Source organism: Phragmites australis, chromosome 5, assembly GCF_958298935.1.
Source record: "Phragmites australis chromosome 5, lpPhrAust1.1, whole genome shotgun sequence".
NCBI classification, from domain to species: Eukaryota; Viridiplantae; Streptophyta; class Magnoliopsida; order Poales; family Poaceae; genus Phragmites; species Phragmites australis.
In genome coordinates this window covers 40,737,806-40,752,254 of record NC_084925.1, presented here as the reverse complement: position 1 = coordinate 40,752,254, position 14,449 = coordinate 40,737,806, and the positions used below count along the sequence as shown (strand labels likewise).

The window sequence follows — 14,449 nt, the reverse complement described above, 5'->3', positions numbered from 1 at the left end:
ATGGACATAGCGATCTGGCTGAACTTTGGTGTCACCACCCGCAACAGCTTCTCCACAACCTTCTGCTCGTTAATGGGGTCGCCGAGGGTGCTCAAGTGGTTGATGAGGCCAGTCAGGGGCATGGCGAAATCCTCAACTGCTTCGCCGTCCCGGAACGCAATGTCCTCGAACTCCCTGCGGAGTTGTTGCACCTTGGACTTGCACACGTGATCGAGCCCGACACGTACTGTCTTCACCGTGTCCCAGGTAGGGGTGGAAATGGATGGCAGGAAATCCGAATTATCCGATTCCGTATCCGTTAAAATAAGAATATGGATATCCATATCCGTATTCGTTTCTGAAATGGATACTAAAATGGATATATCCGAATTCGTTTTCGAGATTCGGATTCAAATGTGGATATCCGAATTCGAGGTATATCCGATTCGTATCCGTATCCGCCAAACAGGGAACCAAATTTTGCTAAAGTTTTAGAAATTTCAGATATGAACGAAATTCCAACCCAATCAAATTGGAACAATTTCAGTCAAATTTCATCAAATTTCAGTTAAATTTGATCAAAAATTTAAATTTCCAACATGAATTTTGAACAAAATTTGTAAAATTCCGGCCCAATCAAAGTAGAACAAATTTCATTCGAATTTTATCAAATTTCAGTCAAATTTTTTCAAAAATTTAAATTTCCAACCTAAATTTCGAAGATCGAGTAGATATCCGAATGCGGATTCGTATTCGAACTATCCGATTCGTATTCGTATTCGAAGATATCCGGATCCGTATTCGTATTCAAATTAAAATGTGGTAAATCGTACTATCCGAATTCGATTCCATACGTATCCGATCCGTTTCCATCCCTAGTCCCAGGCTTCCTTGGTGGTGGGCTTCACGACGAGCGTCGATAGCATCTCGACTGGTACAGCGCGCAGAATAGCCTCCAGCGCCATACGGTCATGTTGGAACTCGGTGTTGCTCATGTCGACGGCGTCCCACAGGCCGCGTGCTTGGAGCATTACCTACATCATGAGAGCCCAGTCGCCGTAGTTGGTTCATGTCAGCATCGGGTAGTTCGCCGCTCCGCCGATCTCCTTCACCGTCTGGTGCACCACCATCTCCCGGTTGCTGTCATCACGGTACTGGGGTCGAAGCAGGGGAGGTGACGAAGAATGAGTACCTCTCCGCCGCAGAGGCGTTCACGATGCTTCACTGCGCGCTGGAGTTGACATGGCCAGGACCCTGAATGCGAGCTCTAGTACCAAATGTTGGTTGCGCCGATATTCCGGCGGGCAGCAAAACATTGACGCCGGACAATCCGGTGGTCTGAACGAGTGGGCGAGCGGACGCACACTGTGTTTGGAAGCAAAATACACAAATATACGCGAATGCACAGTGAGTATTTGGTGCCGCAAGAATATTGCAACATCTTTTGTTTGATTGTTGAATTTAAAGGGAAAATAGAACAACCGAAACTCCAATTTTTCCTCACCATGATCCATGCGCGTCGCACCATCCCACGACACAGAGCGTGGCGAGCAAGCCGCGGAGCATGCCCACGACTCGGCTTGACGTGCACAAGCACGCCCCAGCCTCTACTCCTATCCGCACGGCTCGCACAAAGGACCACGAGCACATGCAGTCTCCTAAACTAAACAAAACGACTTATGCACGAGTTTAACTAACAGCGGCACATGGCTTGCACTGCACCCACGATAGGTCACTGACGGTGTCCACCTCTAGCGCCTGTGTCACGCCTAGCATGCCGAGGCTCACGATCACCACATAGTTCAGAGTGCCGATGTCGTACCCCCAGTTCGCCGGCACCGTCACAACCACCTTGGATCCCCACATCTGCTGCGCGCCGGCACCCGACATTCTCCTCAATATGTACTTAGCACGCTGCTGATTCGCACGCAGCGTGTAAGAGACCGACGAGGGCGCCAGCGAGGACGTCCGCAAGGGGGCGCACGGCCCGTGCCGGTGTGTCAACCGCAGCACGGCCGATGTGCCATTCCGCCCCATCGCAACTGAAACCTCAACGAATTCGAGCCAAACAAATCAACTCCTGAAATTCTAAGCTCCCACAATAGCCGCACGCCAAGAAACACTGAAACAACTGATCAGCTTGCCAATGCTCGCGAGGCATTTAACTTTTTGCCATTTTTATAGGATGAGTGGTAATAAATTTACCATCCCGACCTGCATTCAGTGATTTAGATGGTTCCATATGTCAGTGAGAGATTGAATTGATACACGATAAATGTGATAAATAGTTAAGGGCGTTGCATGTTGAGCCCGGAATGAAACTGCAGTTGAGACGATGATGTAGCCCGGTGCCTCCGTGGCGCCACGACAGTAGGGCAAGAGACCGAGGGTGCCAGCGCACAGGAGTGACAAGAGGAGTGTGCGGCGCACCATGGCGGCGCTCATAGTGCGTAGGTTCGGCGCGGACATGGCCAAAAGAAGGTGCTTAAATAAGGAGAACTAATCGGCGCGCCGTCCTCGGCGGTGCAAAGCGCGTGAGACATGGGCAGGGGCGAACCCAACATGGGTGGAATTCTTCGTCCTTGTGGCGGGATGGACGACTAGGCGGACTTGTTGGCCGACTTGTTGCCGGTGTCTAGTGTGTTTCCCCCTTCTCCGCCACCGGAATGACCCGCTGTTGGGCACGATGTGACGCGGAACCCAATGGTTTGTTCTTCTTTCGGTACCTCCCAAACACGAGGACGGTAAAATAAGGTTGGTTTCTGTTTGGTACAAATACACGTATCGATATTTGAAGACACACTTTTCGCACATCAGCAGGATGTCAGCGAATACGGTTCAGGCTTCGGAAATTCGACGCCGACACGTCTGGGACAGCTTGCATAATCGATCCCACATGTACACAACTGATCGATTCATCCAAATTGATTCGATCAGTTGTATGCGCCTGTCCTTGCAAGTTTCAGTATGACCTTTTTGGGTACATGCCCAACCAAAGCTGTAAAGAGACTCAAAGCTGTGGCACACGATTCGTCTACACGGGGACCTTGTTCCCAGACGGAGACCTTTATCTACGGCTCTTTCCCGAGCGGTTTTGGGATATCTAGCTTGCCAGGGGCCAGGGCCATGACCGCGACAAGATTGATGTGCAATCGCCTTGCGCCCCCTCCTGTGCTCTCCCTGATCGCCCAGCTCCGCTTCTCGTTTGCCTGCCGCCGTCGTGAGCACCCGGCGGCCTGATGCCGGCGTGTCGCGATGGCTGACATCCGCGTTGCCATCCAGTTGCAGTGTAGAGTGTGCATGCATGTGGGTGGTGGTGCCGGGCCAAACATAGGTGACGTGGTTGAGCATGGTTTGGTGCTGGTCTTTTCGTGCTACGCGGCCTTGGTTGAAATGTCTCGTTCGCTGGTATAGAAGACTGGTAGTGGAGCGGGCACTAGGCGATCACCCAGGTTTTGTGCAGACTATTGATTGGATGGAGTGTCACGAGTCCAACAACGTACTCGTAGAAGTCGTTTTTTCGTACTAAACCAGTAAATTAACCTTTTCTTTTTGAAGAAATTATTTGCGTGTCCCAATACCAGGCCATCTCTAAGTAGTCCTAATGCCAGGCCTACCATAGCCCACATAGGTTACGAGCACAGTCTTTTGTAGAATGACTATGGTGCAATTCATTTCATATGTACCAAAATGTACATTTAAGCATGACATGGGTTCTGTATTTTTTTTCTTCAGCCATATCATACAAGTCTTTCAAGATGCGCAGAACCACAATCCCAGACACAGAGTTACAGCAGGCAAAGAAGCTAAGAACGATCGACTCATCGTCTGACGCATCCACCCTATGTCACAATCATGTGAACAAAGGTCTCATGCTCACCAATGCCTCTCGTCCCATGGCCCCCTCCCGGCGCCCCATCTCCATTCCGCAGATCTTCCTGCCGCCAGGACGCCGGGCGTGCACTACCGCCCTCGCTCCTGCTTCCGGTCGTGACCCCGTCGTGGCCATCGGCGCCACGTTTTCCACTCTCTCGTGCTGGTCAGACCACTTGGCCTGCACGTACCGCGCCCGCCTCCATGGCGGCACGTGCATGACCGAGCCTCGGATGGACTCTGCTGCCGCAGCGACGTGCTTGAAAGCGTCCGGGCTCGCCACGAGCACAGGTGGGAGGGAGAGGAGAATGTCAGATTGAGCTATTCTATAACCAACCATTGAATATTCTATGACCAGCTATAGAAGCTTATTGGGATCTTAGTCATAACATAGAGAATATTGCTCACATCACTACATAAAAAATAGATAAAGAAGATATAAAATTAGTGACAGATCATAATATAATTCGTCACTATTATTATCAATGATGGACCATTCTAGGTATTTTCTTTTGTTTTTCTTATGCAGCATCAATAATTTCATTGGTGATCGTCACTGTTACGACCGGTCACCAATGACTTATGGATGAAGGAGGAAAGACTGAAAGTCCAAATAAGAATATAAATGTGACAAATAAGCATTTAATTGTAACAAAATATGAAGGTATTTGAGACAATAATAGTCAACAAGTTGTTAAATGCAAGTTCATGAAATGTAAGGATTTATTCACATATAAGTATAATCAAGAACATAATAAAAGAAAAGGAGAAAAAAATATGATGGGAGAGATACATTATTAGATCATTTGGTGACTTTAGGTAATCGCTCATGAAAACTTTCTGAGAAAAAGAATACATATTGCAATACAGCGGGAGTATTTAACAACTCCAAAGTGAATAGTTTAACTTCAATAGAATCATCACAAGACTTTCTAGAGGAAATAGCCAATCAATTTGTTCTATAGTCACTAATGACCAATTCAAATTTATTATTTTTATTATTATTATTTTTATTTTTCTCTTATTTTTTCTCACCTCAGTAGTATGAGAATATGAACTATTGTATATTTCTGCTCAAGTTTAATATAAAGGGTGGCGGCTATGGATACAAACGCGTATCCGAAAATGATGCAAAAACTTTAGAGGACGAGAGCTCAATCTTCTAAACTAAATTTGGCCTCAAAATTTTTTACCGAACCAATAAATTAAGTAAGGTTATTAGTGACGGGTCATGGTTCTGACCCATCACTAATCAGTCATAGGTGACGAATCATGGTTATAAACCGTCACCTATGACCTTCGGTAAAGAAGATTAAAAGAATAAAATCTCTGATGTCTATCACAACTACGTGATAGGTAAAGTGGTAAGTGAGCTACGCGTGTGAGGAGAGGTTGCGAGTTTGAGGCTCATAGAACGCAGATTGAAAAGTAGTTTAAAAATAGTATGTTTTGTAGGGCATATGCGATGGGCCCCTGCATTGGTATGGCTCGGGTGAATTTTTTTGACTTTTTTTATGTCTAAAAAACACGAAAATGCTCATTAGTCATAAGTGATGGATCACTGTTACAACCTATCACTTATGTTCAGTCATTAGTGATAGATCATAGTTACGATCCGTCACTTATGACCTTATAAGTAACAGGTCGTAATCCGTCACTAATGACAACTTATCAGTAACGCATTCGGGGTGTGTGACCCATCACTAATGCCAGTTATTATCCATCACTGAAGCCATTTTTTTCACGTAGTGCACATTAGACTAGAAATAAGTGTTCCTTCATGTAACATCAGTTAGGTGAGAACATTTATAGCTATACTTTAACCATCACAATCATCATTACGTTCGTACCCTTATCCCCATGAATATTGCCCCTTAATCCTGGGAATAACTTCAGAATATTCCTGGTTATTACAGTAAAAGGCAAAGCTAGAGCTTAATCCACCCTGTGCACCACTCATCATACACTTAATGAGCCATGCACTTGCGAGAGCAAAAGACTAGTGCCTGGTTCACACACTTAAGTAGAGAGGATGAGATATCAACCTATAGCTAGCAAAAAAAATTATTAGTGCACCAGATAACTCCATTGGATTTCGCCTCTGATTAAAATCCATGTATATTTGCAAAACCCTAACCTAGCCATGCCTGACAAGAACACATGTCAGGCCTCCCTTTGGGTCTAACGCTGACTTTTTTCTGGTCGTCTTCCTGTCATCCCCTTTTTGACTCATATGCTCCTCTCGGGACCGTCATCCGTTCTCTTGCCGATGGTCTTTTTGTCACATCCTATCCTTCGTCGTGTTCTCTCTGGCCTTATCCCTACAGAGCACAGTGAAAACATCTTTATCATGATATTAGCATTGCTACCTCGTATTTAGAGTTGGCTAACGTGACCGAAGTCAATGAAGGAAGCTGACGTGCTACCATTCCCCCAACAAAATTTATTCTATAGCTACATATGTTTATCATCACAGAAGTACATATTTATGATACCTGGATCATGGGTACTTGTATGAACTCACTTCAATATCACTATCAAGATTCCTTGCCCTTAATGGAAACTTGGGTGAAGAGTAATGAATCAGCCTAGGCATCCATATTGGACCGCGATATCCCGCATGCAACCCATCATCTTCCTCACATCCGACATCCTCCCCTGATTGCCCCTCCACCGCTGTCCTTGCCCACCGCAATCGCCGTCACCACAGCTGCCCACCGCACTACCCATCCCCTCTCTCCACTTAGTGCATCCCCTCCATCCACTGGTGATAGACAACCATAATTATTGAGATCAGATCGGAGATTAACCAACAAGGTCACTAGTTTACCGGTCGACGGTCCAATCGCAGGTCACTTGTTGAACTGTCGGTTCAATATATATTGATATTATAATGTTATTCTATTATTTTAACTCCAAAAGTTACCATTACTTCTGTTATAGTATTCATTTATACTGAAGCAATAATAATCAACAATCTTCCGGATCCTCAAATCCAGAAATACAAGGTCAAAAAACGATCACAAATTGTACAGATCAAGGCTAGATGAAATGGAAAAGTAAATCTGCTTGTTCCTTCGTAAAGAAAGCAACGAGTGCTTACAGATCGAGTTCCAGTAATTTGAGAGGAAGATCGAGCAATCTAACGAACTCAATGTCTCATATCCAAACCAAAAGAAGGACGAAAAGAATTTGGCAAGAATAACAAGAACACAAGATCCATGAATACACAATTTTTTGGACATAACGGTGCTACACTCCTTGCTGGCTGCTGGATAGCGCAGTGCCGCGATCAAAGGAGAAGTCGCCGTTGTTGCGGAGACCCCTGCTGCGAAACCATTGGCAAGACCTGGCAACCGAGACACCATGGATGGATGGACCCTGCTTGATGACAAAAGCTAAGAAGGCCCGTGGAGGAATGGATGAAGCTCTCGACCATGGCGGTCTTTGAATTGAATCGAGCCGATGTAAGACTCCGGTTCTAGTTTTTAACGGTCCAACCACCGGTCCGGTATGATCCTAATAACTAAGGCTATGTTTGGTTGTCTGGAAGAAGCTAAGCCTGGATCGGACTGTCAAATACGAGGTCTAGTATAGGTGTTTGGTTATTTGAATCAGATATTGTCTAGAATAAGACTTGACACAGATTCTTAGTAGATTCTTCCTACATGCTGAACCAACTGATAGTGCAAAATCGGCCGCGGCTGGTCAGGACGGACTCGTCCGAATAAACAGTACCCGAGTGTCCGCTGTGAACAGTACTCACCAAAATCCGCACCTCGTGCGTCTTCTTCTGTTGCTTAAAAATTCTAAAACTTTTTTACGCGTTCCATAATTATTTACAATCCATTTTAATTAGATTAAAAAAACTGTGTGAAATTTAAATTAAAATTCTTCAAAAATGCTACTTTTATAACTATCATAAATTTCCAAAAATCTAAAAAAATCACTAATATTCTTCTTATGTGATAGAATAATTTCTAAAATTATTTACATCCCTAGGTTATATGATAAAAATTGAGTTTATTTGTAAATACTTCATTTATATATTTTTTATTATCCTATACAGTTCATCCAGAATCAAACCATTCAGTCAACCAAACAGAATCTTGTAACAAGTTATCTCATTCTATATAAATAACCAAACATATTCTCATAACATATTATACATCCAAGCACACAACCTGTCTATAACACCTCATTTAGGACCACTACATCTAATACCATTTCATCCCATTTAATTTCGTTAAACCAACCAAACTTACCTTAACGTGCAGCCCGCCATCCACCCCTTGTCACCTCTTACTCGTCCTCCTCTACCCCGCTGCCATGACGCCCCGCCGTGCCACCCGCGGCTGGCGTCCGCCGGCATGCCACCCCACCCACAAATGGGCTGGCCTCCATGCCGATTTCGATGTCAAAGGGAGAGAGCATAGGCTCCAGAACCCTAGCCTTCTCTGACGACTAACTTCTTCAGCGCCGGTTGTGGGGCGCGGTAAGCCCAGGGCACGACCAATCACGCTTTAGAGTTTCCCATCCATGTTTCGATGCTCTAATGATGGTCCCGGATTGACTCCATATTAGTCGATGATGCGTCCAGATACATAGTACATCATGCATGTTTGTAGCCGAAGAACTATACTACTAGGAGTCCACGTCCACTTTGACAAAGCACAATTTGTGCCGCTGTTTATTTAGCCAATGCATCACTTCATCGGTTGCAAAAACATAACAAATTCCAGTATGGGTTACGAGCAGCGCATCAATACGGCACACTAAAATGGAGGACGAAGAATAAAAGTAAAACAAGTTCAAGCAGCCCAGTCATACAAGGAAGGAACCGAAATATGAGCCACCAACCAGTGTTTCCAGCATCAATTGCCAGGCCTACGGCCATATTCGTTCTACAGCACAAGGTCAGTTGCCAGAACCATTTCTCAATTGTACAAAATGCAAAATACCTCGCTGAAATCTAAACCAGTTGCCAGAACCATTTCGGTACACCTGGCATTAGGTTACTTCCCCGACATGGAGATTCAACAGTGCCAAGTGAAATCATCTTAAGAGCTGTCCATCAGGTTATCAGTCGAAGTTGGGTTGACGCTGCCATTGTTATTGTTTTCTTGAGGGTTGACTCCTACTGTCCTCTCAGCTCCAAAAGTGAAATTAGCAGGAACATTATTTGGGCTGACTCGCTCGAATATGGATGGCAGAGTCATTTGGTTGCACGTAGGTGCTTGGATGTCACCTGCTGGTTTTGGGAAACCAAATCCAAGAGAAGCAAATGATTCAGTGGGAACCAACGATTGAACACTGGATCCAAAAAGCTTCTGCTCGTACTCTAGAAGCTCATGCTGAGAAGCTGCACAAAATAAACAGATTACTGTAAGCTTATAATAATACATTTGGATTGTTCATGAATTCACAATATTATTTGAAAATCCAATCACAAATCTTTGAGATTTAAATGTTAAGTAGGTGCTAAACAAGGTACAGTTGACTAACTCATGATCTTTTTTTCACTAAGAAGAATGATAATAACTTTGAACTAATTCCCCAAAAATTAATTCTCACAGTGACCCCCCTCATCATAAGTTCATAACACTATCTTAACAAGGGAAGAAAAAAGATCGCTGGATTTATGCTGTATGTGCCAAAATTAAGTAAACAAGAGGAATCAGGGTAATGAAATAACGAACATAACAAGTTCTCATTAAACTAAAACACACACACACAGACATACATACATACATACATATATATATATATATATATATATATATATATATATATATATATATATAGGAAAACTAGTATGTACTCCTGAGTGTATGTACTCCCACCTCTCATATACCACTTTTACACGTGTGTTATACTTCTTTATCACTTTAAATATACTCCTACTTTACATACTCCTAGGAGTATAGAATAGGTGTCCTATATATATATATATATATATATATATATATATATATTTCACGTAATAAATTTATCAATAGTTGATTGGCAAGGAGCGGATTCAAATGCAGAGAGATGATATCTTTGATTACTCAACAAACATTAAAGGGTATGGAGCTAACCATCTGCAAGTTGAACCTGCGGTCGCCGATCTTTCACCCACTGGAAAGACTGAGCAAGTCTCCATCCTCTAGACTTCATCAAGAAGGCTGCAACAATAGCTGCTGACCTAACAAATGTGTTCCAAAGAAGTATTCATCAATCAATCATAACAATGCTGACAGAATCAATGCTCATGAAAATTTCTCCACAAGTACCTGTTTTTTCCAGTCATGCAATGAACAAGAACACGTGATTTATCTCTTTCACATTGTTCTGGAATTGCAGAGAAGGAAACCATAGTATCATATTAGATTATTAGTGATAATAAAGAGGTCTAATAGCTCAGTACTGGGGGAGCAAATAAATACAATCCCCTCCGTTTTCCAGAAGACCAGAAAGTACTCTTCATTTGTTAAAATTTCAGAAAGAAGCACTAAGGGAAAGGATGATGTGCAATATACAAACAAAAAATAATCTGGAACAAGACAATACATATGCTCAGTCCATTCTTAACAAAGACAGAAATCAAGTTGAATGGAAGCATGGCTTCAAAAATCAAGTTGAAACAATTATGGAAATAACATATTACTAGACAGGGCAGTCAGAAAATGGAATATGTTAGGATGAAATGCAGAGAGTATATCTACTTGAGTTCATCAGGTAACAACGTGTTTTCACAGGGGCAACACAAAGAGGAAACAAATTAGTCGATGACTCGCTGTACACTTAATTCCACATCAAAATGCTGAAAGAGTGACACAGACAATACCTAGAAACTGGTTTGCCTCATCAAAATCCAAAGGCCTGTCATGTTGAAGATTGTGATACGTGAATGAATTCTTGTATAGATTTTGGCAAGCAGGCACAGTCTGTGAAGCAATGAACATAGTGATTAATCTTCAATTTTCATACTGAAGCATGCTCTAAACAGTCGAGGGCAACAACTGATTTTAACAGTTTATGGCAGGAATATATTAAATGCCGGCAGTCAAGATACATAACAGACTACAGATTCACAAGAAATTAACCATATTGAGAAACTAGCCAGAAAGAATCGTTGATGAACACATGCTGCACAGCATCCATATGACAGAACATAACTAGAATACTGAACCCAAACAGGCAGAACACGCATTCATTTACTATGAAGATTAGATGTCAAATTCACCTAGCTTTGTAAACAAATTTATGGAACAGAAGGAATCATACTTATCACTGTGTAATGAAAATTCACACTAATTCAATTAGCAACCTTCCATAAAACGGGTTTTTAGTATTTTATCTCCATAAGCATGATTATCTCAAGTGAAATATCATGTCAATCCATAACATGTTCTGTTAATTTCATATACCGGACGAACACTTTAAATGCCAGGTACGTCTGTCAATTGAGAAGCCAAACATGAGTAATTATCACCATGGGTTACTCCTCGTTCCTTATTGTTTCACAACTACCCATTACCCCAATTATCACGAGTGAATCGATTTCCTTCTATTCACTCCAATCAAGCTTCACAACCGTCAATTGCCAGATGCTCCTGTTTGAGTTTGATATCGAGTTCAAATAAATACTATATGTTAATGGTCCTCCCATGTTCTGAATATTTCTGCATTTTGCCACAATTTTTCTATGCATTCAATTATACCACCACTTACTTCACAAAATATAAACATTCCCCTTTGTTTGCTATAAGCTAAACCTACCTAAATAACCTTTCAAGTAAAAACAATACAAGCAGATAACCTGTGCTCAATAGACAGTGAATGGTAATGAATAACCAAACCCTCCAACTTCTTTGTTTCTTTTTTTTTTTTTTTGACGGGGAACCATTCTCCAACTTCACCACGCGGAATCAATAAACACAAACTAGGAATCAAACGGGGATCATCCAAAAAGGGTCCCATTACGTACGTTGAGGATGTGGGAGATGCTGAGCGTCTTGAGGACCTCGGAGCGGGAGGCGTTGTCGTAGCTCCCGAGGAAGAGGAAGTCCTTGAGCACCTCGGTAGGGAAGGCGGACTCGTGCCTCGCCGGGACACCCTCCCCCTCCGACGCCTTCCACCGGTGGCCGCACACCCCGCAAACTTCCCCCTCCTCGTACTTGTGGTAGTGCCCGCAGATCCCGCACGGGTTCTCCCTCTCCCGCTTCCTCATCTGGTCCCCTCCCCTCTCTCTCCTTCCGCCGCCGCCCTGCTCAATCCCGGCGAGCCATAGGAGGCGGTGGGATCGTGTGGGTGCCCGACCTTGGAGCTGCTACGTTTGGATCTGATCGACAGGGCAGGTATGGGAACGGCTGATCCTCTTGCGCACAGACAGTTTATCTCGGCTCTCAATCCCTCTCATCTCATATTTATTTATCAAATAATTCTATCTTATGTCGTTTGATTTTTTTATCTATTATCTTCAACACAAATATCAATATAAATGAATGGCCTTAAACATGTCTACATACATTAATGATTTTTTTTGTTCATATAGGATGTGTTGGATGGATGGACTAGGAATGGCAATCCTCGTGGGTTCCGGTATCGGCGTGTACCATGCTTGATCGAGCAAGGTATGGTATGTGATTTTGCCCAGGGACACAAATGGTCGCGTAGCTGCTAAGAAGTAAGTCATGTATGGATTTTGTAATATGCTCACGGGTCTACCGATAACTTACAATATTAGTCCAATTCCATAACAAATAATTGATATTGTGATTTGTGAATATGGTAGTTTATCCTGGGATAAAATATTTATGCGAGCATTAATCCAAACATATCCTTATTAATATTATTATTCTGAGTTATGATTTTTTTTTTGAGAGATCTTTAAAAGAGTTTTTTGGGCTCACAAGGATACCCATAGGTAGCGATTAAAATTTTGCCGAAATTTCAGGAACGAATGAAATATTTAATTTTGGAACTTTTTTTTACTGATATGTGGGACTCAGAGCAGATGACGAAAAATAACCGAAATTTCAATGAATTTTCACGAATTTTGGTATTTTCGCCAATGAATGAAAAAATTGTAAAACGAAATTTATAATCCTGCCCACAGGTTTCAGATACACGGTGGATACAAGCACATGCATGAAATTTCATCTATTAGTCTTCACAAGCGTGGGTCAAGTAACAAAGTGCAAGTGACGAGTGAGGTGCGGATCTACTCTGCCCATACCCAACTTGACCCATTGTTATCCTTTGATGGGATTGTATCATCATTGGATGGAGAGTTATCCCTCATATCATGCTCTTTAGCACAAGTGCATCATTCCATTAAAAATAGAGCACCCAAGCGCATCACAATTCACAACTCCGTGCTAATATTATTCGGACCCCAATAAAATCTCCTCTTCTAGAATCGTTATTCTGACTCCAATAAAATGTCCTCTCTTCTGGAGTCCAACTGGCATGCTTGCTTCACCCGACTAGTCTCTCCCCCTCACTGCCATTGCTCTCACCCACACTCCCCTCGCTGCCACTCCTCTCCCCCCCCCTCCCTACATTGTTGGTCGGTGGCGGTTGTCTCACTAGCCGCGTGGCTTCCGCTCTCGCACAATGACAGTGCTACATCGGGATCATCCTCGGAGGAGGTGATGGGACCAAACAAATTGTGCTCAGGTTGCTGCCAGACAAACATAATGCAAAAATACATCTTTCTCAAAGAATACAAAGTTGCGATCGAGGAGACATTGGGTGACGAGGTAATGGAGCTTTTATCTCGAGAAGCGATGGCGGAGCTCACATCAGATGATGATGAATCAGCGGAGCCGCTGCCAGCTGGTCGTAGAAGTATACCATCTTTGTTCCTGATTGACATCTGCATATGGGCATAGGGTCTCGGGATGCTATCACACATCCGACAATCCTATGCAAAGATAGTTTGTTTAACTCTCATCCCGTAATTTGTTGCATTCCGCGTTACAACCTTTCTAGGTGATTTTGGTGTTTCATTTAAGAAGTGTAAGGTGATCTATTCAATCTGGTTCAATCCTATCAAATTGCCAAATTCTACTAATGTGACACATCATTAAAGTGATTACTAGAATTTATCAATTAGTTAATGACATTTTACACTCTCATGCTAGTAGTTAACAAACAATTCATAAAGAAATTTATCGGTCCATCCTACTAAAAGGGCTACTCACATCACCTTGTTTGTGGTTGAAAACAATGATCCACTCTTCAATTAGTAGTGGATGTAGAGTACCTGCATTTGCAGCATAAGTGTCATTTTACCTCATGGCTTTCTAATTGAAGCTAGCTCACCATTCACGAAATTATTCTGCTATATCATCCAACTCAGTTGTTCATTAGCACTGATTTGAGTGCAATGTTCAAATTTTGTTGTTTGGAATATTTAAATTTTGCTTCTGGAGATATATGTTTATGTGATATTTAATGTGTTTATGGTTATGTTGAGTAGGGCAGGGTGATTGCATCTGGAAATCATCATGGTCATTCAATGTAGATGCAGATTCGGTCAAGAATGAAGAGATATCAGACACAGAGCATGATAAAGGACCAATAGTTATTAGTATATTCTAATGTA

At 42.8% G+C, this 14,449-nt stretch overlaps 1 protein-coding gene across 1 annotated transcript; it reads right to left on the bottom strand.

The window, feature by feature from the left end:
• Nucleotides 1-8,647: 8,647 nt before the first annotated feature.
• Nucleotides 8,648-12,254, bottom strand: LOC133919688 (protein-tyrosine-phosphatase IBR5-like). The gene is made up of 5 exons (XM_062364158.1): nucleotides 11,825-12,254; nucleotides 10,682-10,781; nucleotides 10,128-10,185; nucleotides 9,933-10,039; nucleotides 8,648-9,214 (listed from the first exon to the last, which is right to left on the bottom strand). Exons 1-5 carry the CDS (start codon nucleotides 12,065-12,067, stop codon nucleotides 8,913-8,915), a joined length of 810 nt encoding a protein of 269 aa, XP_062220142.1. The 5' UTR covers nucleotides 12,068-12,254; the 3' UTR covers nucleotides 8,648-8,912.
• Nucleotides 12,255-14,449: the final 2,195 nt, after the last annotated feature.